The sequence below is a fragment of the Capra hircus genome, chromosome 8, assembly GCF_001704415.2.
Source record: "Capra hircus breed San Clemente chromosome 8, ASM170441v1, whole genome shotgun sequence".
In the NCBI taxonomy this organism is placed as follows: Eukaryota; Metazoa; Chordata; class Mammalia; order Artiodactyla; family Bovidae; genus Capra; species Capra hircus.
Genome location: NC_030815.1, coordinates 39,733,685 through 39,757,448, shown reverse-complemented (window position 1 = coordinate 39,757,448; position 23,764 = coordinate 39,733,685). Strand labels below are relative to the sequence as shown.

The following is a 23,764-nucleotide window of genomic DNA, read 5'->3' as shown; positions in this document are numbered from 1 at the left end:
TAGCTCTTTCAAGGAAATATTTGAAGGTTATTTTCCTCTTATAAATTTATTAAGAATTGCTAGAAAAAAAGGAGGGGTAGGTGACAGAAAAGTGAAAGTGAAGTCACTCAGTCATGTCCAACTGTTTGTGACCCCATGGACTGTAGCCTGCCAGGTTCCTCTGTCCATGGGATTTTCCAAGAGTACTGGAGTGGTTTGCCATTTCCTTCTCCAGGAGACCTTCCCAACCCAAGGATTGAACTCAGGTCTCCTGCATTGCAGGCAGACCCTTTATCGTCTGAGCCACCAGGGAGGCCAGGTAACAGAAGGAGTAGTTTAAAATACAATCGAAAGAAAGTAGCCTCCTCTTATAAATGTATCCTAGAAACTAAACCTTTAAAGCAAGACCTGAATTCTCCAAAAACAATGCTCCCTCTTCCTAGGTTTTCAGGATCTTATATTAATAAATAAATGAAGCCTAATGGCTGGATGGCATCACTGACTCGATGGACGTGAATCTGAGTGAACTCCGGGAATTGGTGATGGACAGGGAGGCCTGGCATGCTGCGATTCATGGGGTCGCAAAGAGTCGGACATGACTGAGCGACTGAACTGAACCGAACTGAAGTGAATGCTAAAAAGCCAACAACCACACACACATACACAGAGAAGAGATTTACCAAAAATGGAAAATCAGAATGATAGTCTTTTTTTCTGGAGGATATATCAGATTATCCTTCTAAATAGCAGTTTCCTCGAGCTCATGGACAATGTAAGAGGAAAGGGAAGGAATGGGGAAAGGACAGGACGGGAAGTCAAGAGAAGGGAAATAGAGGTGGGGGAGAGCTGAGGGCAAGAGGGGAGGAGGGAAAAAAGAGGAAGGAGGGGGAAAAAATAGAACATTTCAAAAACATATCCACTGCCAAAAATAAGGAACATCTGAAGAGGCATCTTGACATTTTCATCAAAATTTTAAGAAGTGCTTTCCAAATGGAGAAGAACCTACCACCCAACTATTGCTACTTTCTATTTCAAGCTCAAAACAAACATACAAACTGAAACACAAACAGTCCAGCTTGACAAGAAAACATGAGCCCCAAACACTTTAATCAGTGACTCTTACCTGGTTACAAGAGACTGGGTACAGGTTTGATTTAAAGGGGGTCAAACACTGGTGATCTGATACACAGAACAAAAACGGTTGTTCAGTTGACTCATTGAGTGAGCTCTTCATGATACTCCTGCAGCTTTCATTCAGTCTCCCCTGTGAAATGTGAAGACACTTGACATACTCTATGTGGCACTAAGAAGAAGGCAATCAACCAACACAACCAAGGAGAAGAAAATGACTTCACTCAATCCCAACCTTGGTGTGCAGCCCCTTCTCCCACACTCCCAGAATGAGGTGATATTAGGTTAGCAAGACAAATACCTATGTGACATTGGGCAAGTTACCCAGGCTCTTTTTAGAATATCAGGATGATGACAAGCAGAGTATTTACTTCTTAGTGTTATTCTGAGTAATATAGTCCTTAGTAGTGTAGTGAAGTCGTTCAGTTGTGTCCGACTCTTTGCGACCCCATGGACTGTAGCCTACCAGGCTCCTCTGTCCATGGGATTTTCCAAGCAAGAGTACTGGAGTGGGCTGCCATTTCCCTCTCTAAGTATAGTCCTTAGCATATAGTAAATGCGTAGAAACTGCTAGATGTTACTGAGCTGAACTGTTAAATATGCCGAAATTAATTATATTCCATGGAACAATTATTTTTGAGCATGGAGGGGGCCAGTATAAAATCTGAGGGTGTTCCAAATTCCCCTATCCTCAAAGCACTTGCAGCCTACTGTGGAGATTCTTAGTCCTAAAATGTGTATTAAAATCCCCTGAAGAACCTTTATTAAAGAAACTCATGCCAGGCACCACCCACAGAGATTCCAGCTAAGTTGGTCTGGAGCGGGGCCTGGGCATCAGCATTTTTCAAAGCCCCCAGATGACTCTATTGCTCACTAAGGACTGCCAACCCAGAAATCTGCCATGCGATTTGTGTGCAAGGCCACTGCCTGTGTGGTCTGTTAGACTCTGACAGGACCAGGAGTCCCTGGAATGAAGGGAAGCGTGTCATTTTCTGTTGTGTGAATCCCCACAAGCCAAGCCAGCAAATGAAAATCCCTTTGAAGTTGGTGACCAAATCAGAGAGGGAGCGCCCCCAAGCTTGGAGCTTGGCATCTGTAGGCTGGTTTGCTTTGTTGCTTTGATTGTAACAGAGGTGAAAGGACCCCTGTGGGAGGAAGTAAAGTGGGTCCTGCCTGCCAGCAGAGAGGGTGAGGCTAGAAGCCATTCCAGCCATACCATTTAGAGCTGGAGGCCTAACGAACTATGGCAGAATCAGAAAGCAGCATTTTAATTCACTGTTGTCCCTTCCCCACCCCCCTTTCTTGGCTTATTTCCCTTTTGCTGTGTAATTTTAGAGAGCTCTTTGTGCTGCAATTCTTATCTGCGTCTGAGAACTCCGGGGCCGGAGTTCCTTGCCCTCCCTTGAGCTGGGATGATTGTGGGTGGACTGGCTCCTGCTGCGGGCCGGCCACAGTGGTGGCAGCTGGGATCCTGGGAGCAGCTCACAGGGACGGGACACTCGGCAGGCAGGGTCGGTGCCGCTGCTCGGCCTCCCCTCCAGCCCTCTGCCTCCTTCTTGGGAGAGTTTTCATAGGAAAACAAACCAATAAACCACAATACAAGGCTGAAGGAAACTTATTTCCTAAGACAGAATTTACTAATTTTTTTCTTACCTTCTCTCTGTCCCCTCACATCAGGGTCCACATACTAGCTAGTTCAGGGCTTTAGGTAACTTGATGTTAGCATGATGAGATTCAACACAATTTGACATTTGGTATTTATGTGGGCCATGTTTCCTAAGTGGTAATTATGTGGGTTGTCTTCCGTATAAATGCCTAGATGACTATTTTAGAAATGGGAGATTAAGTGGACCAGAAGCCATCTTTAATCTACGAAGCAGAACGTTTTAAGGCAGAAGCCTACAAAAATGGGAAATTACCAAGCTATCCTCACACTCCTCTGTGCCGAAGGTGGAGAGTCCTGGCCAGCTCTAGGCAAGGCGACATGTGCCTTCAAGCATGAATGACCATAAATCAGAATTTTAGGAGTCTGATGACAGTGAAACCCTAGCACGTCATCCCACACATCTTTATATTTTAAAAAGATCTGTAATCATCTTGATGTTGCTAGACTGAAGGACTACATGATACAACACCATAGGACCCTCTGAGGGATGCTCAAAGGCAATGTCCACCAACTCTGCTTGGGTTCCTCTCTTTCTCCCCAGGGTTCTCCTATCACAAGCTCCAGGTCTGGAAGACAATGGAATTTAATAGGTAAAAGCATGGTCACTGAAGCCATATCCCTTGGGTTCAGATCACAGCTAAGGCCATTCACTAGCCATGCTACCTTGAGCAAGGCATTTAACATCTCCTTGCCCCAGTTTCCTTACCTGTAAAATGGTACTGGTGATAGTACCTACTTCTTAAGAGCTATTGTGATCATTAAATAGCAACTCACTAACACAACTGAAGTATTTAAGTCAGTTCCTGGCACTCAGGAAGCACTTAATAAGGAAAAACTATTCTTACGCTAAGCCTGGGTAGGAAGGGAAACAAGAAAAAATGTGAAAAATGATGACAGCCCACAAAAATGACCAACTTCTTACCACACAACTGAATTTGAGAAGTGCCTCATCACTTGAATTTCAACACTCACAGAAGATATTTACTGAGCACCAACCACAGCGGAAGGTCATCTAATGCAAGGGTGGTGACAGAGTGGTAGAGGAAGGCAGGATCTTGTTCAGGGCACACACCTGGCAGGTGCAGTTGAGTTCACCCAAGTTAAATGGGACCCCACTGTAACTCTGGCTATAAAGTAGTGGGTCAGAAAACAAAAGTCCCTGGCCCAGGGAAGGTGTCATTCAAGTAGAAAGGGCAGACTTTTAAGCAATCGGCCCACATAGAAATAGAACAATGAAAGAAAACTGCAGGAGGCTACGAAGGTGTACCTCAGAGGAGGAGGGGGTGTCACGGAAAGCCATGAGACCTGAAAGGCAAATAGAAGTGACCCAAACAAAGTCAGGAAGAAGTAGTCTAGACAAAGGGCATGTGTGAAGGGCCCATAGCAGAAAAGAGCTCGTGTCTGAGGAGCTGGAAGAGGGACCATTAGGTTAGGAGTGGGAAGGGAGAATACAGAGGAGATAAGACTGCTGGTGGACCCACACACGTGCTGTCATCACTACATTGTGTGAAGGGATAGTTCTTGTCTCCTCCTGGACTCTTGTCCACCACATTTCTAGATGCTTTGTACTGAAAGCAGGAAACTGAAATTGTTTTAGCAAATCAAGAAGAAGCACTTAGGCTGCTTACTTACATAGGACAGCAGCTTAAAAATATTTCTGTTCATGTGCACGGTATTTCTTCAGAGGGTAGCCTGGTCTGTCGAGGATATTCTGTACTTCAGAGATGGATTCTTCCTATAACACAAACAAATCCAGCAACTGCATTACTCATAATGTAATATAGATCAATGATATAGCATGCATAGTTTTGCATTTAGGAGATCTATGAATCCCATGTATGCCATATATGTTGTGTTCATGATATATGTATGTATGTAGATACTATCTTTTTCCCTCTCTTCCTTTCTTTTTCTTCCCTCTTCCCTCCCACTTTCCCTTCTTCCCTCTCACTTTCCCTCCCTCCTCCCTTTCTTTCTTCCTCTTTACATTTTAAAGGGATTCCCCTACTTGAAAAGATTTGGAATTAACAAAGCAAAACAAATGACTCTGCAGAGAGGCAATAAAATATTTCACCACCCAGGTAATTATAAGATCATTTATAAGTATGATCCTATAAATCTAGGATATGCCAGCATTTAAATAAGTCAAGATGACCAATTCAACTACATGTTATAATTAAACCCAACTAAGGGGTGCACTGTCAACCTTCCATCTGAATTGGTTTGAAGTGGTGACAGGCCACAGCTAATGGCTGTGCACCTGCCAGAGAGGAGTACTGAGTATATCTGTCTATGGATCAGAAACACTCCCCTCAACCCCAGTCAAGTCCAACAGTCAAAAACACCTGATTAACTTTGAGGAAAACTTTCTTCCATGTTGTGGGCTCACATAGACCACACACGTCCCCGGATTCTTCCCTGCACTGGGATTCCTGCCCAGAAGTGAATGTGCTTCAGGCGAATCCTGTCTTCTCTAAGTCCTCTCACACGACCATGCTCCCCCTCACTTCAGGACTTCTGCCTGATGGACCCTGTGCTCTAAAGTATTAATAACTACTACTCATCACTCAGATTTCAGCTCCACTATCTCTTCCTCAGGAAAGCCTGCCCTGAGTGCCAACCAAGTCAAGCACTACCTTTCATGGGCTCTCAGCATACCATGTACCTCCTTAGTGAGCATCACAATTTTACACTTGTTTCTGCAGTTACCTGATTAATGTCTATCTCCCCAGCTAGACTGTGAGATCCAGTTCCCATATTATTTTGTCAGCAAAGATGTCATTTCATCAGAAGTCCTGACCTTGTTTAGGTGTTGCTGAGCTCTGTGGGATGTCAGAAGACTGCAGACCCTTTCATGGATCTTCTTCCATGTGGACTGGGACCCGGGGTGGGGCCTGCTCAACAGAGTAAACAGGGTGGAGTATCATGTAGCTGATAAAAGGATGCTTATAACTTAGAAGTAAGAAAAAAGCAGCAATATACAAAACAGTGTGCAGAGTGTAGTTTCAATGTCTTTATTAAACCTACACCTAAGGAAAGCGCCAGGAATAATAACAGCCAAGATGTTAAAAATGGTCTGTGTCTGGGTGTGTATTCCTTTTCTTCTCTGTACTTTACTATTTTAGATATTTCCCCAAAGAACAAACCCTGCATTTATATTTTAAAAATGTAATCCAAAAATTTTTAATACAAAATTTAATCCCTACTGTTTCCACCATAAGGATCTTATTTTATGTTATTTCCTTTAGGCCCTCCAGACATAAATTTAACCACAGGTCTTAACAGTGTCTTCTGGTTCCTCAAACATGAAGCATTTTCTCCCTTTCACAGGCACTTTACAGGACTTCTCCCTTGGGTAGAATGCTGCCACCCACAACCCCCACCCCATTTGTGTTGAGTCCTTACCACCCATCAGAGCTCAGTTCAGTTATTGATTTCTCAGGAAAAGTTCCTTCCTATAGAGGAGGTCAACTTCCCTATTTCATGCACTTAGAGACAATTCATCCCTCATTCATAGCACTTTCCCCAGTGGATATTTTGTCATTATTTGGTTAATGTCTGTCTTTTCTCCTACGATGAAATTGGGAGTGAGACTCCTAGGCTAAGAGCTCATCTCAGGGCTCTGTGGGTACTGAACACCAAATGGGAATTTACCTCAGATTACTTGAATGATGAATTCATTCATTCATTTTTGGGAGGAGAATGAGTGCCAATTCTTAAACTGAGGCAGAATTTGCAATTTGATTATGAAAAGCACACTGAAAAGATATTGTCTTTAAGTGCCAAAAATTTTTTTAGCAATTTGGACAAAATCATTCTCTTTAATTAATATATAATGAACACTGGAAATGACAGAGACATGTGGGAATCAGTCTAGTTGTTACACCACCACACTAATGATTCCCTCTGCAGTTGCCCCTCCGCAAGGTCTGGGATCCATACCCAGGCCACCCATCCTGGCTCCATGTAATGAGCACAAACTCTCTGGTTTCCAGGAAGACAAGACCAAGAGAATGACTGATGTACACAAATCCATTACCAACCCAGGAAAATGACTCACAGCAAATGAAAGCACCACCTATGCTGCTGCTACTAAGTCCCTGCAGTCGTGTCAGGCTCTGTGCAACCCCGTAAATGGTAGCCCACCGGGCTCCGCCGTCCCTGGGATTCTCCAGGCAAGAACACTGGGGTGGGTTGCCGTTTCCTTCTCCAATGCATCAAAGTGGAAAGTGAAAGTGAAAGTGAATCGCTCAGTCGCGACCCCATGGACTTCAGCCCACCAGGCTCCTCTGTTCATGGAATTTTCCAGGCAAGAGTACTGGAGTGGGTTGCCATTGCCTTCTCCAAGCATCACCTATAGCACTGACCATATTTAAAGGCAAGGCACATCATTCCTATACTCCTCTAAGAATTTTTAAGATGAAGGAATAGAAATATTTTGAAGCTATAAATGAAGCTAGCATTTAAAAATAAGCACCAGCTGGACACTAACGGAGAAGGCAATGGCACCCCACTCCAGCACTCTTACCTGGAAAACCCCATGGACGGAGGAGTCTGGTGGGCCGTAGTCCATGGGGTCGCTAAGAGTCGGACACAACTGAGCGACTTCACTTTCACTTTTCACTTTCATGCATTGGAGAAGGAAATGGCAACTCCAGTGTTCTTGCCTGGAGAATCCCAGGGACGGGGGAGCCTCATGGGCTGCCACAGAGTCGGACACGACTGAAGCGACTTAGCAGCAGCAGGACACTGTAACTGTTTCTTCATTGGGCTTGAGTAACCAGTGCCAGAATGATCCCTATACTTGTTACTATATGCATTCAGCACTAAATCTGAAGATCTCTGAGAATGATGAGTCAATAGGCAAGGGTAGTGCTATGCCTTGATTATAGCCTTATCCTAGTGCAGTGGGAAGAGTGAGGATAGGGGCTGAAGGGACGTGACACTATCCAGTCACTGGAGCTAGGAAACAGGCTCGAGTGTTCCTCCCATGTTTAGGACTACCATTTCCCCCGCAGCTAGTTAAAAGGATTTTCCATTTCCTCCCTTAAAACCCTGGGCTAAATTCTCACTCCAAAACTCACCTTCCAACTAATCCCTGCAAACTTGGCCCTTGCTGATTTCAGTATTGTCAGCAGAAACTCAAAAGGTACTTCTTGTGTACGTCTATGGTCTGAGCAGGAGGAGACTGGCCCCAGTGGATCACATGAAAAGAATAGTGAAGGAGGCAGAGGCTAAGCACTGGGAGCGAGACCAAGACCCATATGGTTGACTATCAGGAATCCCTGAGCATGTCTTACAGAACAGAAGATAAGGAAATTGCTGGTTAAAAATCCCTCTGTTTGCAACCTGCCTTATTGATTAAGCTTGCTTTAGTTTTTTTTTGTTGTTGTTGTTCTTTTTCTCTTCCTTAATTGCATACCCTCCAAGCTTCACATAGCCTAGGAAATATATCACAAGATTCCTTAACATCTTTACAGATAAAGCCTCTGACATTATGGATCACTCTAGTAATCATGGTGGGCTTAAGTTATTCTCCAAGAATATGGAGTTGGATCCTGTTTGATTCAAGACTGGTTGGGATCACTGATCCTAAAACTGTGTCTGCACAGACATCTGATGAATAATTCTTTTACATCAGAGGGCCAAAAACTCCACCCTCAAATCATGCCAGGCTCCTCCACTTCTGAACACACACCCCATGAAGAAGCATGTAACCTAGATATGCCTGGGTAAAGCACTGATTACTTTACTTTTCTCAACCTCCAATGGCATTTCCTTGACCTCCAACCACCTTTCCTCATGCCTAAGACCTCATTGCTTCTTTATCCGATAAATATCTCCACCCCGTGCCTTCGGGGAAGCTGATCTGAGACTTGTTCTCCCATCTCCTTACTTGACTGCTCTGAATAAATACTTTCTCTGCTACAAACCTCAGCACCCCCACGTTGGGATTGTTGTACATAGAGCAAACGAATCTGGAACGAAACCCAGTGTTCAGGGCTACCTCTGTGATCACATTACGATCAATGGGGAATGGATTCTTCCCCAAGAATACAAAGGAAAGGAAAGTGAAGTCGCTCAGTCCTGTCTGACTCTTTGCGACCCCATGGACCATAGCCTACCAAGCTCCTCTGTCCATGGGATTTTCCAGGCAATAGTACTGGAGTGGACTGCCTTTTCCTTCTCCAGGGGATTTTCCCAACCCAGGGATCGAACCCAGGTCTCCCACACTGAAGATAGACGCTTTACCGTCTGAGCCACCAGGGAAGTCTGAACAGCTGTCTTTATTCAGAACAGCTGTCTTAAAAATAGTATTTTCAGCGCCACTTCCCTAGAGGTTAAGGTGACAAACTATCCTGGTTGGCCCATAACCGAGAGCTTTCCCAGAATGCAGGACTTTCAGGGCTAAAGCCAGGATGGTCTTAGGCAAACCAGATGACCCTTGTGTGACCATACTATGCTTTTCCCTGATCAAGACCTTATTTACAAAATCAGTCTGATTAGATTCAAATTTATCAGTTTAGAGTGACTTTGGACACACAGAATTTGCTGACTCATCAGAGATAAGTGATTGAAAAGAGATAAGTGATTGTCATCATTCTACAGTTCAACTGTGCTAATTCCTGTGACTGACTTGCAAAAGCTGCCACTTGCTATTTCCTCCTCCAGGGCAACTTCCCAACCCAGGCATCGAACTCATGTCTCTTATGTCTCTTGCATTTGCAGGCAGGTTCTTCACCACTAGTACTACCTGGGAAGCCTTCCAACTGAGCTCCAATTCTTTAGCTTGGGTTCCACAGCCCCCTCTGACTATCAGCCTTGGCACCCACTCATCCCCCAGGTTGCTCTAACTTCTAGAAGCTGATAGCACTCCTTGCCTTCTCACCTCCATTCCTCCCCTCCATTAACTATCATAATCCAATCCCCTCCCCTCCAGGCCCCCATGAAAATGCCACCTCCTCCATGAAACATTCCAGAGTACCATCCTTCTCCTTTGTACTCTGATAGCATTTTGTCTGTACTGTTCTCAAAGTTCTGCCCTGTAGAAAGTTCTCTGTGTACATTAAAAAAAAAAAAAAATTCTCTGCTAGGTTGGAAGTTCTCAGAGATGAGGAGATGTTTTAAATGTTAACATTTCTATCTGAGGCCTAACAGGTCGACTATGTTTCCCTTCTGAGGCATGATATTTTTCCTGTGTCAGCAAATATTTATTAAATGTCTACTAAGTACCATGAATTAGTAACTGATTCTTCATGTGTCTTTTTTTTTTTTTTTTTTTTTTGGCCACATCACACAACATGCAGGATCTTAAATTTCCCAACCAGGGACTGGGATTGAACCCACGCCCCCAGCAGTGGAAGCTCAAAGTCTTAAGCCCTGGACCACCAGGAAAGTCTCCAACTGTATTATTTAGATGGAAATCACTCTAAAAACTTAACAATGCAGAGTAAAGCAGACTGGCCTATCCTTCATTCAAACCAACTACCTTGAAACTATTATCTTTGGTGCTACTTCCTTAGAGCTATGACCAATTGTCCTGGTTTGCCTGGGACCAAGAAGTTTCCCACAATGCATGACATTCATGGTTAAAATCAGGACAGTTGGGGGCAAAACTGGATGGTTAATCACATTAGTAGGGAATGCAGATTGGAAAATAAAGGTTCCTGCTCTTAATCTCTGGTCTGCCCTCCAGACACATGCAACAAGGTTTGGTGTGTGTGTGATGATGATATAAATAAGCCAACAAACCACGTCTAGAAAAACAGAAAGAAACTATACCCACATATTAATCATGCTTGTCTTTGGGTGGTAGGACTGATAGGTGATATTTTTTACTCCTTTTCATTTTTCTATAATTTCCAAACTTTCTATAGTGAGTTCTTTTATACTAGTGAAATCAAAAGCTGGGGTTCTAATATTCAGTTCAGTTCAGTCGCTCAGTGGTGTTCGACTCTGCGACCCCATGAACCGCAGGACACCAGGCCTCCCTGTCCATCACCAACTCCCAGAGTTTACCTAAACTCATGTCCATTGAATCGGTGATGCCATCTAACCATCTCATCCTATGTCATCCCCTTCTCCTCCTGCCTTCAATCTTTCCCAACATCAGAGTCAGCTCTTCACATCAGGTGGCCAAAGTATTGGAGTTTCAGCTTCAACATCATTCCTTCCAAAGAACAACCAAGACTGATCTCCTTTAGGATGGACTGGTTGGATCTCCTTGCAGTCCGAGGGACTCTCAAGAGTCTTCTCCAACACCACAGTTCAAAAGCATCAATTCTTCAGTGCTCAGCTTTCTTCACAGTCCAATTATCACATCCATACATGACTACTGGAAAGACCATAGCCTTGACTAGACAGATCTTTGTTGGCAAAGAAATGTCTCTGTGCTTTTTAATATGCTGTCTAGGTTGGTCATAACTTTCCTTCCAAGGAGCAAGCAGCTTTTAATTTCATGGCTGCAATCAGCATCCACAGTGATTTTGGAGCCCAAAAATATAAAGTCAGCCACTGTTTCCACTGTTTCCCCATCTATTTGCCATGAAGTGATGGGACTGGATGCCATGATCTTAGTTTTCTGAATGCTGAGCTTTAAGCCAACTTTTAATGACAGATAATAATGGAGAAATAAATTGTATCTATGCCAACTGAGCTGCCTATCCCATTTTCAACAAACATTCTGAGATATGCTTTCCAGAGGTAAGAGAAAAATCTAAATTCTTACTCTAGGATTATTTTTCAAGGAATAATAATGTTTCATGTCAGGCTGCCCCAGCTGAATATTCCTAAGGAAGCAAACTGATAAAATGACCTGACTTTTACTCCTGTCAGACCACAAGTCATTCTTCTAGCAAAGAGATGGGTGCTGGCTGCTGACCTTTCTCGGAGAAGGGGCTGATCCAGAAGAGGGCTGGGAGATCTGGAGTGCTGGGAGGTGTCAAATGAAGTTTCCTGGTGAAAATCAGCATCCCCTTGGTTATTGTAACTGGGCGAGGGCTTTCCAAACTTACTTGAATCTAAAGATGATGGTGATTCATTCCTTAAAACAATCCGTTCATCTGGCTCTTTGATAACCTGAGTGACAATGTGCATTCATCTTTAGTTATAGCTTTTGCTTTTGTTTGCTTAATTTAGAGCTTGGGGTTGGGTGGGACAAGGAAGAGAACTGGGGGCAAGAAGACAGAATACCTGTCCCCAGGATCTCCTGCAAATACAAGAGGAGTGGGAGCAGAGAAGACTAGAGAGAAAATGCTCAGGAGTCAAGGGCAAGGAAAGATAACCAAATTCATTTGGTATATATTAACGAGCCAAAATAAACTCATGCTCTGAATTTTGATTTGTGAGGACTAGGGATTATTGTGTTGGGAAAGAAAAAATTTTTAGACAAAATATTTAAAGGCTATGTCAAAGGAAGCTGAGAGTACTCCATTTTCTTTGCATATATCCATTGTCATGTTGTAACATGGAAGCTTGCACCTTCACCTGAACAAGCCAATCAGACTTCAAGAACAAGTGATTGACCACCTCTCTATATTCAATTCGATAAAAAGCAATGACAATTACTACTGATAAAGTAGGTATTGAACCTACATACACTTTCACTGGTGACTCATCCTACAAATGAAAGGAGTTTATATGAGGGGAAAAAACCAACTAAAGCAAAGCAACTCAAGTTAAACTACAGCAATTCCACAAGCAACATGAGCTAGAAATGTATTTTCAACTGCTCATGGGAGAAAGCACAATAATTGACATTATATAGCTGGTAATAAATCATTTTACAAATGCTACTTCTAAAATTACCTTCACGTTAGCTCCAAGGCTGTCAAGAGAAGACGCTAGAAGAAAGAGAAACAGGTGTTTCAATGACTCATTATTAACAGTTACTCCTAAAGCTGCTATTAAATTTATTGCACAGCAGTACAAAAACATTACACAATGAATGAATTATTAGAGAACTTAAATGATGCCTTGTAAATCATACCATCACTTTTAATTCTCCCTGAAGTCATAGAAATTCTATGAGTTTTTTTCTGTCCTCTTGAGGTAAACAATAACGTTATATTAATGGCAGTACGTATGGATATAAGAAGGGTAAAAGTGAGTCTAAAGTGAAGCAACAAGTTCAGTAGCCCTTGGGGGCAGCTTGGAAAACACATTTGCCCAGGTGTCCACAGCCTAAAAGAAAACCATGTGGCTCAATATAAAATTCAAACCTCTGCCTCTCTGGCATTCCCTTTATATTAGGTTTACATAAAATCCTACTTACACAGAAACTCTGAGTATACTTGTCCAAGACAGACAAAAACGAATACATGAGAGCTTGAGAAAACAACACAGCAAAAGTGAAAATCATTATGATTACATTAAGTAGATCTAATACCAGAGAATGATGAGAATTACTAGAAGTAATAAATACACAGACAAAACCAAGACTAAATGAGATTGTTCCAGATTGAAAATAAAATGCTTTTGAAATGAGTATTTGCAAGGCTATGCTAAGACCACCATGGCTTCCCCCAGCTGACTGGGACTGAGGCAGCGACAAGGGACTGCTGATTCCCCTATGCCACTAGTGATAAGAAGGAAGATATAAAAAGGGATTTTTTTTTTTTAAGCATGTGAATTGTCATATTCTCTGGGCATGCATGTAGGTATGTGGCCATCTTGTCCCAAAAGCTCTCTTCTACCACACTCCCAGCTGAGCAGGGAATCAGTAGTGCTAAGGCCCTTTTTAGCTATAGCCACAAACCTGCCCTTTTGCCTAGGAACCCCCTTGCTACTGATCCCAGGGGGTTGCCCTTGTTCCCTTGCTTCTCAAAGTGTTGTCCATGGACCAGCAGCATCGGTATCACCTGGAAGCTTGTTAGAAAAGAAGGATTCCAGGTCCCACCTCAGCCCTATGGAATCAGAATCTGTAGTTTAACAAGACACCCAGGTGATTCAAATGCACATTGAAATTTGAGAAGCACTGCTTTATTCTACCTTAGGCCCGGATGAGTGAGCTGACAGGTGACCTAAGGAAAGGTCTGGCTTGGAAGCTACAGGGATTCCAAGGATCTGAGCCCAGAGGTCTGAACGTCTTCTCTAAATGTAGGTGTGCCAAAAACTTGATGTGTGACCTGTACACACTCTGTAACCTCTCTGGAACCTTAGTTCTCCACCTGCCAGGATTAAGAAGAGACAAAGGCCGAGACCAATGTGATACATGACCCCATTGTTATTTAGCTAGCATTAAGCCCAGCTGTCCTCCCCAGGGAAGGACACTTTCTGTTGCTTGATTTCAAGGTAATGGGTAAGACAGTGCTATTTTTATGGGCTACATGGGTGATTTTCAATCTAAATATCAGAGAAGATGAAGCATTTTCTGCCTCAAATCCCATCACCTGTCTTTGACTTGTTGCTATAAAACAGTCACCGTGATCCAAGAGAATACTGGCTTGAGTTATCACAAGAGACTGTGCAGCCCCTTAAAAGTAGAAACCCTTCAGGCTAAGATAGAAAACCTGTTGTCAGGGATGGTGTAAGTCCAGGTCAGAAGAATGGGCTATGACCATCCCTTTCTAGCCTAAGAATTAATTCAGAAATGGTTGAAATTCACTGCCATGACATTCAGTACTGACACAGGTTCATGTATTTCACTCATAAAGTTCAGTTGAGTTAAAGTTCAGTTCAGTCACTTAGTCGTATCCGACACTTTGCAACCACAAGGACTGCAGCACGCCAGGCTTCCCTGTCCATTACTAACACCAGGAGCTTGCTCAAACTCATGTCCAGTGAGTCGGTGATGCCATCCAACCATCTTACCCTCTGTCGTCCTCTTCTCCTGCTGCCTTCAATCCTTCTCATCATCAGTCTTTTCCAATGAGTCAGTTCTTCACACCAGGTGGCAAAAGGATTGGAGCTTTAGCATCAGTCCTTCCAATGAATATCCAGGGCTGATTTCCTTTAGGATTTATTGGTTTGATCTCCCTGCTGTCCAAGGGACTCTCAAGAGTCTTCTCCAACACCACAGTTCAAAAACATCAATTCTTTGGTGCTCAGCTTTCCTTATGGTCCAACTCTCACATCCATACATGACTACTGGAAAAACATGTAGTACACGCATGATGTACTCTGCATATAAATTAACCAGTAGGGTGACAATATACAGCCTTGATATACTCCTTTCCCAATTTGGAACCAGTCCATTATTTCACATACGGTTCTAACAGTTGCTTCTTGACAGACATACAGATTTCTCAGGAGGCAGGTCAGGTGGTCTGGAATTCCCATCTCTTTCAGAGTTTTCCAGCTTGTTGTGAACCACACAAAGGTTTTGGTGTAGTCAATGAAGCAGAGGTAGATGTTTTTCTGGAATTCTCTTGCTTTTTCTATGATCCAACAGATGCTGGCAATTTAATCTCTGGTTCCTCTGCCTTTTATAAATCCTGCTTGAATATCTGGAAATTCTCGATTCATGTACTGTTGAAGCCTGGCTTGGAGAATTTTGAGCATTACTTTGCTAGAGTGTGAGATGAGTGCAATTGTGTGGTAGTTTAAACATTCTTTGGCATTGCCTTTCTTGGGATTGAAATGAAAACTGACATTTTCCAGTCCTGTGGCCACTGCTGAGTTTTCCAAATTTGCTAGCTATTGAGTATAGCACTTTCAAAGCATCATCTTTTAGGATTTGAAATAGCTCAGCTGGAATTCCATCACCTCCACTAGCTTTGTTCATAGTGATGTTTCCTAAGATCCACTAGACTTTGCACTCTAGGATGTCTGGCTATAGGTGTGTGATTACACCATTGTGGTTATCTGGGTCATTAAGATCTTTTTCGTATAGTTCTTCTGTGTATTTGCCACCTCTTCTTAATATCTTCTGCTTCGGTTAAGTCCATACCATTTCTGTCCTTTAGTGTGTCCATCTTTGCATGAAATGCTCCCTTGGTATCCCTGATTTTCTTGAAGAGATCTCTAGTTTTTCCCATTCTATTGTTTTCCTCTATTTCTTTGCATTGATCACTAAGGAAGGCTTTCTTATCTCTCCTTGCTATTCTTTGGAACTCTGCATTCAGATGGGTATATTTTTCCTTTTCTCCTTTGCCTTTAGCTTCTCTTCTTTTCATAGCTATCTGTAAGGCCTCCTCAGACAACCATTTTGTCTTTTTGTAATTCTTCTTCTTGGGGATGGTTTTGATTGCCACATCCTGTACAATGTTACGAACCTCCATCCATAGTGCTTCAGGCACTCTATCAGATCTAATCTTTTGAATCTATTTCTCACTTCCACTGTATAATCCTAAGGGATTTGATTTAGGTCATACTGAGTGGTCTAGTGGTTTTCCCTACTTTCTTCAATTTAAGTCTGAATTTGGCAATAAGGAGTTCATGATCTGAGCCTTAGTCAGCTCCTGGTCTTGTTTTTGCTGACTGTATAGAGCTTCTCCATCTTCAGCTGCAAAGAATATAATCAATCTGATTTCTGTATTGACCATCTGGTGATGTCCATGTGTAGAGTCATCTCTTGTGTTGTTGGAAGAGAGTGTTTGCTATGACCAGTGTGTTCTCTTGTTGTAACTGTTAGCCTTTGCCTTGCTTCATTTTCTACTCCAAAACCAAATTTGCTTGCTACTTGCCTGTTACAGGTATCTCTTCCTGCTTTTGCATTCCAGTCCCCTATGATGAAAAGGATATCTGTTTTTGGTGTTAGTTCTAGAAGGTCTCGTAGGTCATCATAGAATCGTTCAACTCCAGCTTCTTTGGCATTAGTGGTTGGGGCATAGGCATGGATTACTGTGATACTGAATGGTTTGCCTTGGAAATGAACAGACCACCAGGGGGATGTCTTGACCTAGAAATTCTTAATGTATGATCTAGGGCCTCCCCATGGGTTTAAGACCTTTTAGGAACTCTGCAAGGTCAAAACTATTCTCCTAATAGTAAGACATACTCTGTCTTTTTCATTCTCATTCTTTTATGACTATATAACAGAGTTCTCCAAAAGCTATATGATATGTCATGATGTCACCACTCTGATGGCTGTGTGCTTGTATATTCTTGTGTTTTATAAATTCCTCAAGTTTAATGTCTAATGCTAATTGTTGATAGATATCATTCACAAACAGAAAAGCTCAGTGTGGCTCTCAACAATACTTAGCACAAAAGGGTCCTGAAATCTAAATGTCTGAGAACCCTTGCCTTAACCTCACTGTTTCAGAGAGAACTGGCTCTCCTCCTTGCTGACATGCAGTCTTGTAAAGGAAGTATTGCCTCTCCTGATCTCCATCAATTCTCTACTGCATCTGATCCTAAGAAATGGTGAGTCTTATTTGTTAGCTATCTGTGGTGCCTTTTCAAGGAGATCCCATCAAGACAAGATGTTCTCTGCTTTTCCAACAGTCACAACCAGAACACACGCAGTGGTGACACTCCTTGGGGGAAGTCTCCCCAGTTCCTCCTAGGGAAACTCTGAAACAGAAGGCATCTCTGCTGATGACTCTGCTCATGGGAACCCCCTCCCTGGAAACTCCCAGTGACGGCACCTGAGAATTAGACCCTGAGTTTCCAGACAAATGTGTGATTCCTCAGAATGAAAGAAGACTTAGAGGTAGGATGCATTTGTTCCCATGGGAAAACTACACAGGAGTAACAAGAAAATCGAATACCTCTTCTCACTGGAAATGGAAAGTTTGAAAAGTTAGGTTTTCTTCTAGACTTCTGGGAATGATGCTGTGAACTGTTCTCACCAAAGGGCTTTGCACTGTCCACCTGAAAGGAAAGGAATGAGACCTGAACCCACTGTAGCTTGTATTACTCTCTCCTCATTCCCTGTAATACCTTTCTCCCCTTCAATCACAGTCATGCAGGTGAGAAAAGAGAAGGTTGGGAACAGATTAAATCACAGCCTCCAAGTATATAAAATGTTATAACCAACAGGGAACCCTGTTTGTCCCTACTTTCACTGAGGTTAGAACACAAAGATATGGGCTAATATGACACAGATCATATTCTAACCACTGGTAAGGCCAGTAAAGAGCAAGCGGAGTTTGTTTAACATTCTTTTAAAACAGGATAGCTTCATATTCTGAGCAGTAATGGCCTAGGTGGGGTCCTCCCTGAAGACAAGGAATTTTCATAAGGTGATCTTTCAGCCTTCCACATCCCCTTTCAGTCTGAGTGTCTATTTCCTTGAAAAAAAGAACACTGGTGACTGTATTATTTTAGTTAAGGTGATCACATTTTCCTACATTCAACAACATGATCGACAGGTCAAAATACTTGAAATAGAGACTCTTCCAGAATGTCTATGACATACAGTTGCTTAATTTTCTTTGTAAAAAACCTTGTTTTTTATTTTTTTAATGTCAAGAAGTCATGTTATACTATTATTCTTCATTCTACTACAAGAAATAATTTTATTAGAATTTACAATCTTGACAACATCAGGTCCTCTACATTTTAATTTTTCTACTTAAACATCAGATATCATCAGGAAATCTAGCTAAATAAAAGAGTTAATATCTATAAGCCCTTAGGAAAGAGCTTGGCACATAGTAAAGACTGTATATGAATTTGTTAAATAAAAGTATCATGTAAATTTTAATTCCCTAAGAAAACTTCAAACATTTTAAGGTTATTTAGTTCATAATGGCATACACTAAAGTTGTGTATTTTATTAAAATATATATCAAATGGAATAAATCAGACACAGTATACTCAATTTAACAATATTTGTATGAAACTATGTTTAGAGTGCTAGATTTTGCCAGACATTTTTACAGGTTACCTGAGGAAAACACCTATCCTGTATTTTCTAGCCAAACATCTCTGTTCTACCTGCAAACCAATGCTATAACCAGTCATCTTAAAAGCACCTTGACCTTGGGATTTACCATGCTTCATTTCTTGTGTCTAATATACAAACATCACACAGGTAATTCTGAGTCAAATTATCAACTTGACAATAATATCAATCATTAACATTCTGGAGAATAAATGAACTACAATGTAGAATAGAGTTCATGAAAAACAGGAACTATATTCATTGAAAAGTTGCAGGATATAAAATTAGCACACAGAAATCCCTTGATTCCTATACACTAACAATGAAAGAACAGAAAGAGAAATTAAGGAAACAATTCCATTCACCATTGCAATGAAAAGAATAAAATACATAGGAATAGATCTACCTAAAGAAACAAAAGACCTATATATAGAAAACTATAAAACACTGATGAAAGAAATCAAAGATGACACAAATAGATGGAGAAATATACCATGTTCATGGATTGGAAGAATCAATACAGTGAAAATGAGTATACTACCCAAAGCAACCTATAGATTCAATGCAATCCCTATCAAGCTACCAACAGTATTTTTCAGAGAATTAGAACAAATAATTTCACAATTTGTATGGAAATACAAAAACCTTGTATAGCCAAAGCAATCTTGAGAAATAAGAACAGAACTGGAGGAATCAACCTGCCTGACTTCAGATCATACTGCCTGCCTGTAGACTATACTACAAAGCTATAGTCATCAAGACAGTATGGTACTGGCACAAAGACAGAAAAACAGATCAATGGAACAAAATAGAAAGCCCAGAGATAAATCCATGCACCTATGGATACCTTATCTTTGACAAAGGAGGCAAGAATATACAATGGAAAAAAGACAATCTCTTTAATAAGTGGTGCTGGGAAAACTGGTCAACCACCCATAAAAGAATGAAACTAGAACACTTTCTAACACTACACAAAAAAATAAACTCAAAATGGACTAAAGATCTAAACGTAAGACCAGAAACTATAAAACTCCTAGAGGAAAACATAGGCAAAACACTCTGACATAAATCACAGCAGGATCCTCTATGACTCACCTCCCAGAGTAATGGAAATAAAAGCAAAAATAAACAAATGGGACCTAATTAAACTTAAAGCCTTTTGCATAAAGAAGGAAACTATAAGCAAGGTGAGAAGACAGCCTTCAGAACAGGAAAAAATAATAGCAAACAAAGCAATTGACAAAAAATGAATCTCAAATATATACAAGCAGCTTCTGCAGCTCAATTCCACAAAAATAAATGACCCAATCAAAATATGGGCCAAAGAACTAAACAGACATTTCTCCAGAGAAGACATACAGATGGTTAACAAACACATGAAAAGATGCTCAACATCACTCATTATCAGAGAAATGCAAATCAAAACCACAATGAGGTACGATCTCACACTGGTCAGAATGGCTGCTATCAAAAAGTCTGCAAACAATAAATGCTGCAGAGAGTGAGGAGAAAAGAAAACCCTCTTACACTGTTGGTGGGAATGCAAACTAGTACAGCCACTATGGAGAACAGTGTGGAGATTTCTTAAAAAACTGGAAATAGAACTGCCATACGACCCAGCAATCGCACTGCTGGACATACACACTGAGGAAACCAGAATTGAAAGAAACACATGTACCTCAATGTTCATTGCAGCACTGTTTACAATAGCCAGGGCATGGAAGCAACCTAGAGGTCCACTGGCAGACGAATGGATAAGAAAGCTGTGGTACATATACACAATGGAATATTACTCAGCTATTAAAAAGAATGCATTTGAATCAGTTCTAATGAGGTGGATGAAACTGGAGCCTATTATACAGAGTGAAGTAAGCCAGAAAGAAAAACACCAATACAGTATACTAACGGATATATATGGAATTTAGAAAGAAGGTAACGATAACCCTGTATGCAAGGCAGCAGAAGAGACACAAATGTATTGAACAGTCTTTTGGACTGTGGGAGAGGGCGAGGGAGGGATGACATGGGAGAATGGCATTGAAACATGTAAAACAAATCGCCAGTCCAGGTTTGATGCATGATACAGGGTGCTCACGGCTGGTGCACTGGGATGACCCAGAGGGATGGGATAGGGAGGGAGGTGGGAGGGGGGTTCAGGATGGGGAACACATGTATACTCATGGTGGATTCAAGTCAATGTATGGCAAAACCAATACAATATTGTAAAGTAAAATAAATTAATTTTTAAAAAGAAAAAGAAAAATACCAGTACACATATTATTGATAGGATGTGTTCAGGATGGGGAACACATGTACACCTACACGGATTCATGTCAATGTATGGCAAAAACCACTACAATATTGTAAAGTAATTAGCCTCTAATTAAAATAAATAAATTTTTAAAAAAAACAGGAACTAATACTAGAAGTGTTAACATAATAAAAACATATGTAACTGTAAAGAAATGAATCTGCATATACAGTATAATTATAATTTTATGGGAAAAAATAAGGCCTTATGAATACCAAAAAAGTCAAAAGAAAATATATCAAATTAAACAATGATTTTATTATTCTAGTGAACCTATGGGTAATTTTTTTTTCTTAACTTTTCTGTATTTTCCTTTACTTTAATAGTAGTTGAAAAAAATTAAGACTATGAAAACAAGTGTGATTAAATTTGCCCACTACTTCCTGATGGCTAAATCTAACATAACTTTAATTAAGGACTTTGAGTATGGCATATCATTGCTTCTTCCTGCAGCCACGTTTCCTACTCTTAAAGTGAGGCCTGGTGAATTCCCTAATGGTCCAGTGGTAGAGAATCTGCCTTGCAGTGCAGGGGACACGGGTTTGATCCCTGGTCAGGGAACTAAGATCCCACAAGCCATGGAGTGACTAAGCCCATGCACTGCAGCTAGAGAGTCCATGCACCACAATGAAAAGATCCCTCATGACTCAACAAAGAGCTCGCATGCCACAACCAAGACTGGAGGCAGCCAAATAAATAAATATATACTTTAAAAAGCTGGCCATGGAACAATGATCTTACTATGAAAACTCAAGCAGTTTTCTTAAAACTGATGAGGCTTTAGTTTCAGATTTGTACAGAGTATGTGCCAGCCTTTGATATGAATCTACTACTGTCAGTTCATTGATCTTCCTGGATAGTGGCAGGTTGTCCTATGCAGATAACACTATTAATAATCAGATTATTTTTAATTCTAAAATTAAAAATAGGGATAGCAGATATTTACTCAGCAAGTCCTCTGTACAAGACATCTTTATAGGAGTTTCCTGAAAATAACGCTAGGAAATGAACATAATTTAATCATAATTATTATTACATTTGAATTTCCTCTATTTATTTACTTACACATCTGTTATCATGGTCCAACCTTCCTTTATTCCATCCTCATTCACACCCTCACCATTCCAAAGGACTCTGAAAAATAATTTTAGGCTCACGTGTCTTACTACAAACGGAGGTTTGCTTTCTCCAGGTATTTTGAAAGTATATCCAAGGTTCAGCTGAGCTGGCTGGTCCTGGAAGAAACGCCTGGTGCAATATGGAGAGAGTGGCCGGGACTGGACGCCTGGGGGCACTCTGTCGAGATTACTCTCCCTTGGTTTCATCTTTACACAACTCAAGGGGAATTTTGGTCCATTTGGTGTAGATAAAGGCCTTCGTGACATACATCTTTCTTCCTGAAACCCAAAGAAGAGAATATTTTTAAAGAAGAAAGCTCAATCAGAATATAACTGTATTTAACTGAACTAAGGTAGAAGATTTAACATCTCAGATTTATAAAACATGAACTCAGGGAAGGGCATTTTAAAATTTTTCTTCAGGTCAGCTTAGTATCACTAGTAGATTTAAATTATTAACAGTGAGATTTGTGACTTCCCTGGTGGTCCAGTGGTTGAGAATCCAGCTGCCAATGCAGGGGACATGGGTTTGACGCCTGGTCCAGGAAGATCCCACATGCTACAGAACAACTAAGCCCATGCGCAGCTACTGAGCCCAGATGCCCCAGAGCCCATGATCTGCAGCAAGAGAAGCTACCACAATGAGAAGCTGACATGTACCAACCAAGACTCAGTGCAGCCAAAATGTAACAAAATTTTTTAAAAAAAGAAATTTAAAGTGAGTTTTATTCGTATTATGAGAAAGCTGGAAAGTATCAGACACCTCCATGCCCCATCAGATGATTGACAGATACACAAATACAGCGAGACAGGGAGACAGAGAATTTGGCATATACTTGGGTTCAGCGATTTTACCTCAAGCAATTTATTTTAAGGAAAAAGTATGGCTGTATGTATAGCTATGGAAATTTTTAGAACAATTTAAAAATTAGAAGCCAAGTATACTGATGAGTAAGCACTTTTCTCTCAGCTCCAAACCCACCTTTCTATACTCAATTTTATGATACTGAACCCGCCACTGCAAATCCCCTTCTGCTTTCCTATCTGTTCTGTTAGGCTCCACCACTAGACGGCGCTAGAGGAAGACTGCAAGACTAGAGAAGTAGAGAGATCACACAAGATCTCTACATTACGAGATTAAAACAAGATTAACAAAATGGAATGGAAGAAAAAGAGCAATAAACTAAAAAGTCACTATGCACATTTAAACAGACTGGAGAAAACAGTCAGTAAATAAGAAAAGACTAAAAAGCAGCTATTGCCTTCCTGAAAATTAATCACTGGTTTTCCATTGATGAGTTACAGTGCCCAGGGGATTAATGGATTTGCACAGATTAATGACCCTGCTTCTTCAGTACCCCTAAATCCAAAGCCCACATTTTCAAGGTTTATTCTAGGACCCCATGTGAGGTCTACAAACTATATTCATTAATTCTCTGTGTCATTTTAGAAAGGATTTTGCATGGTTGCAAAATTATGGGCAATGGGGTAAAACAAAAACAGAAAGAAATGAGTGTGAAGGGGAAATCAGGGCTGAACAAGCAAAATGAAGGTAGTGCTCAAGAATGCCCCAAGACCCTCACTGTTACCCAAAACAAAAAGAACCGTCACTGTTACCAAAGAGGGGGCCCCAAATACAACTCTGACCTTCAGCCTCAGCACAAGAAAGAAGGAAACACTACTGTTGATAAAATCAAGAGTAAATATCATGAAACAACAACAACAAAAACTAACTAGACTACAGGTCAAGCTTGTGACTGTAGCTTCTGGATCACACTGTCCCACCA

The 23,764-nt window shown here is 41.2% G+C and overlaps 1 protein-coding gene across 1 annotated transcript; it reads right to left on the bottom strand.

Annotated features, from left to right (window-relative positions):
• On the bottom strand, positions 640-23,356 carry SPATA6L (spermatogenesis associated 6 like). Its single transcript, XM_018052764.1, has 8 exons — positions 23,336-23,356; positions 22,017-22,256; positions 17,431-17,533; positions 12,584-12,618; positions 11,658-11,731; positions 5,577-5,670; positions 4,409-4,511; positions 640-1,243 (listed from the first exon to the last, which is right to left on the bottom strand). The coding sequence occupies exons 1-7, from the start codon at positions 23,354-23,356 to the stop codon at positions 4,422-4,424; spliced, it is 657 nt and encodes a 218-aa protein (XP_017908253.1). The 3' UTR covers positions 640-1,243; positions 4,409-4,421.

Coding starts and splice junctions, on each gene's coding strand:
- SPATA6L (XM_018052764.1), bottom strand. CDS start 23,356: ATGTGGGCTTTGGATTTAGGG. Junction 12,619..17,430: donor TCCATTTCCAGTGAGAAGAG/GTATTCGATTTT, acceptor TCTTTCTTCTAG/CGTCTTCTCTTGACAGCCTT. Junction 11,732..12,583: donor GCCTTGGAGCTAACGTGAAG/GTAATTTTAGAA, acceptor GATTTTCACCAG/GAAACTTCATTTGACACCTC.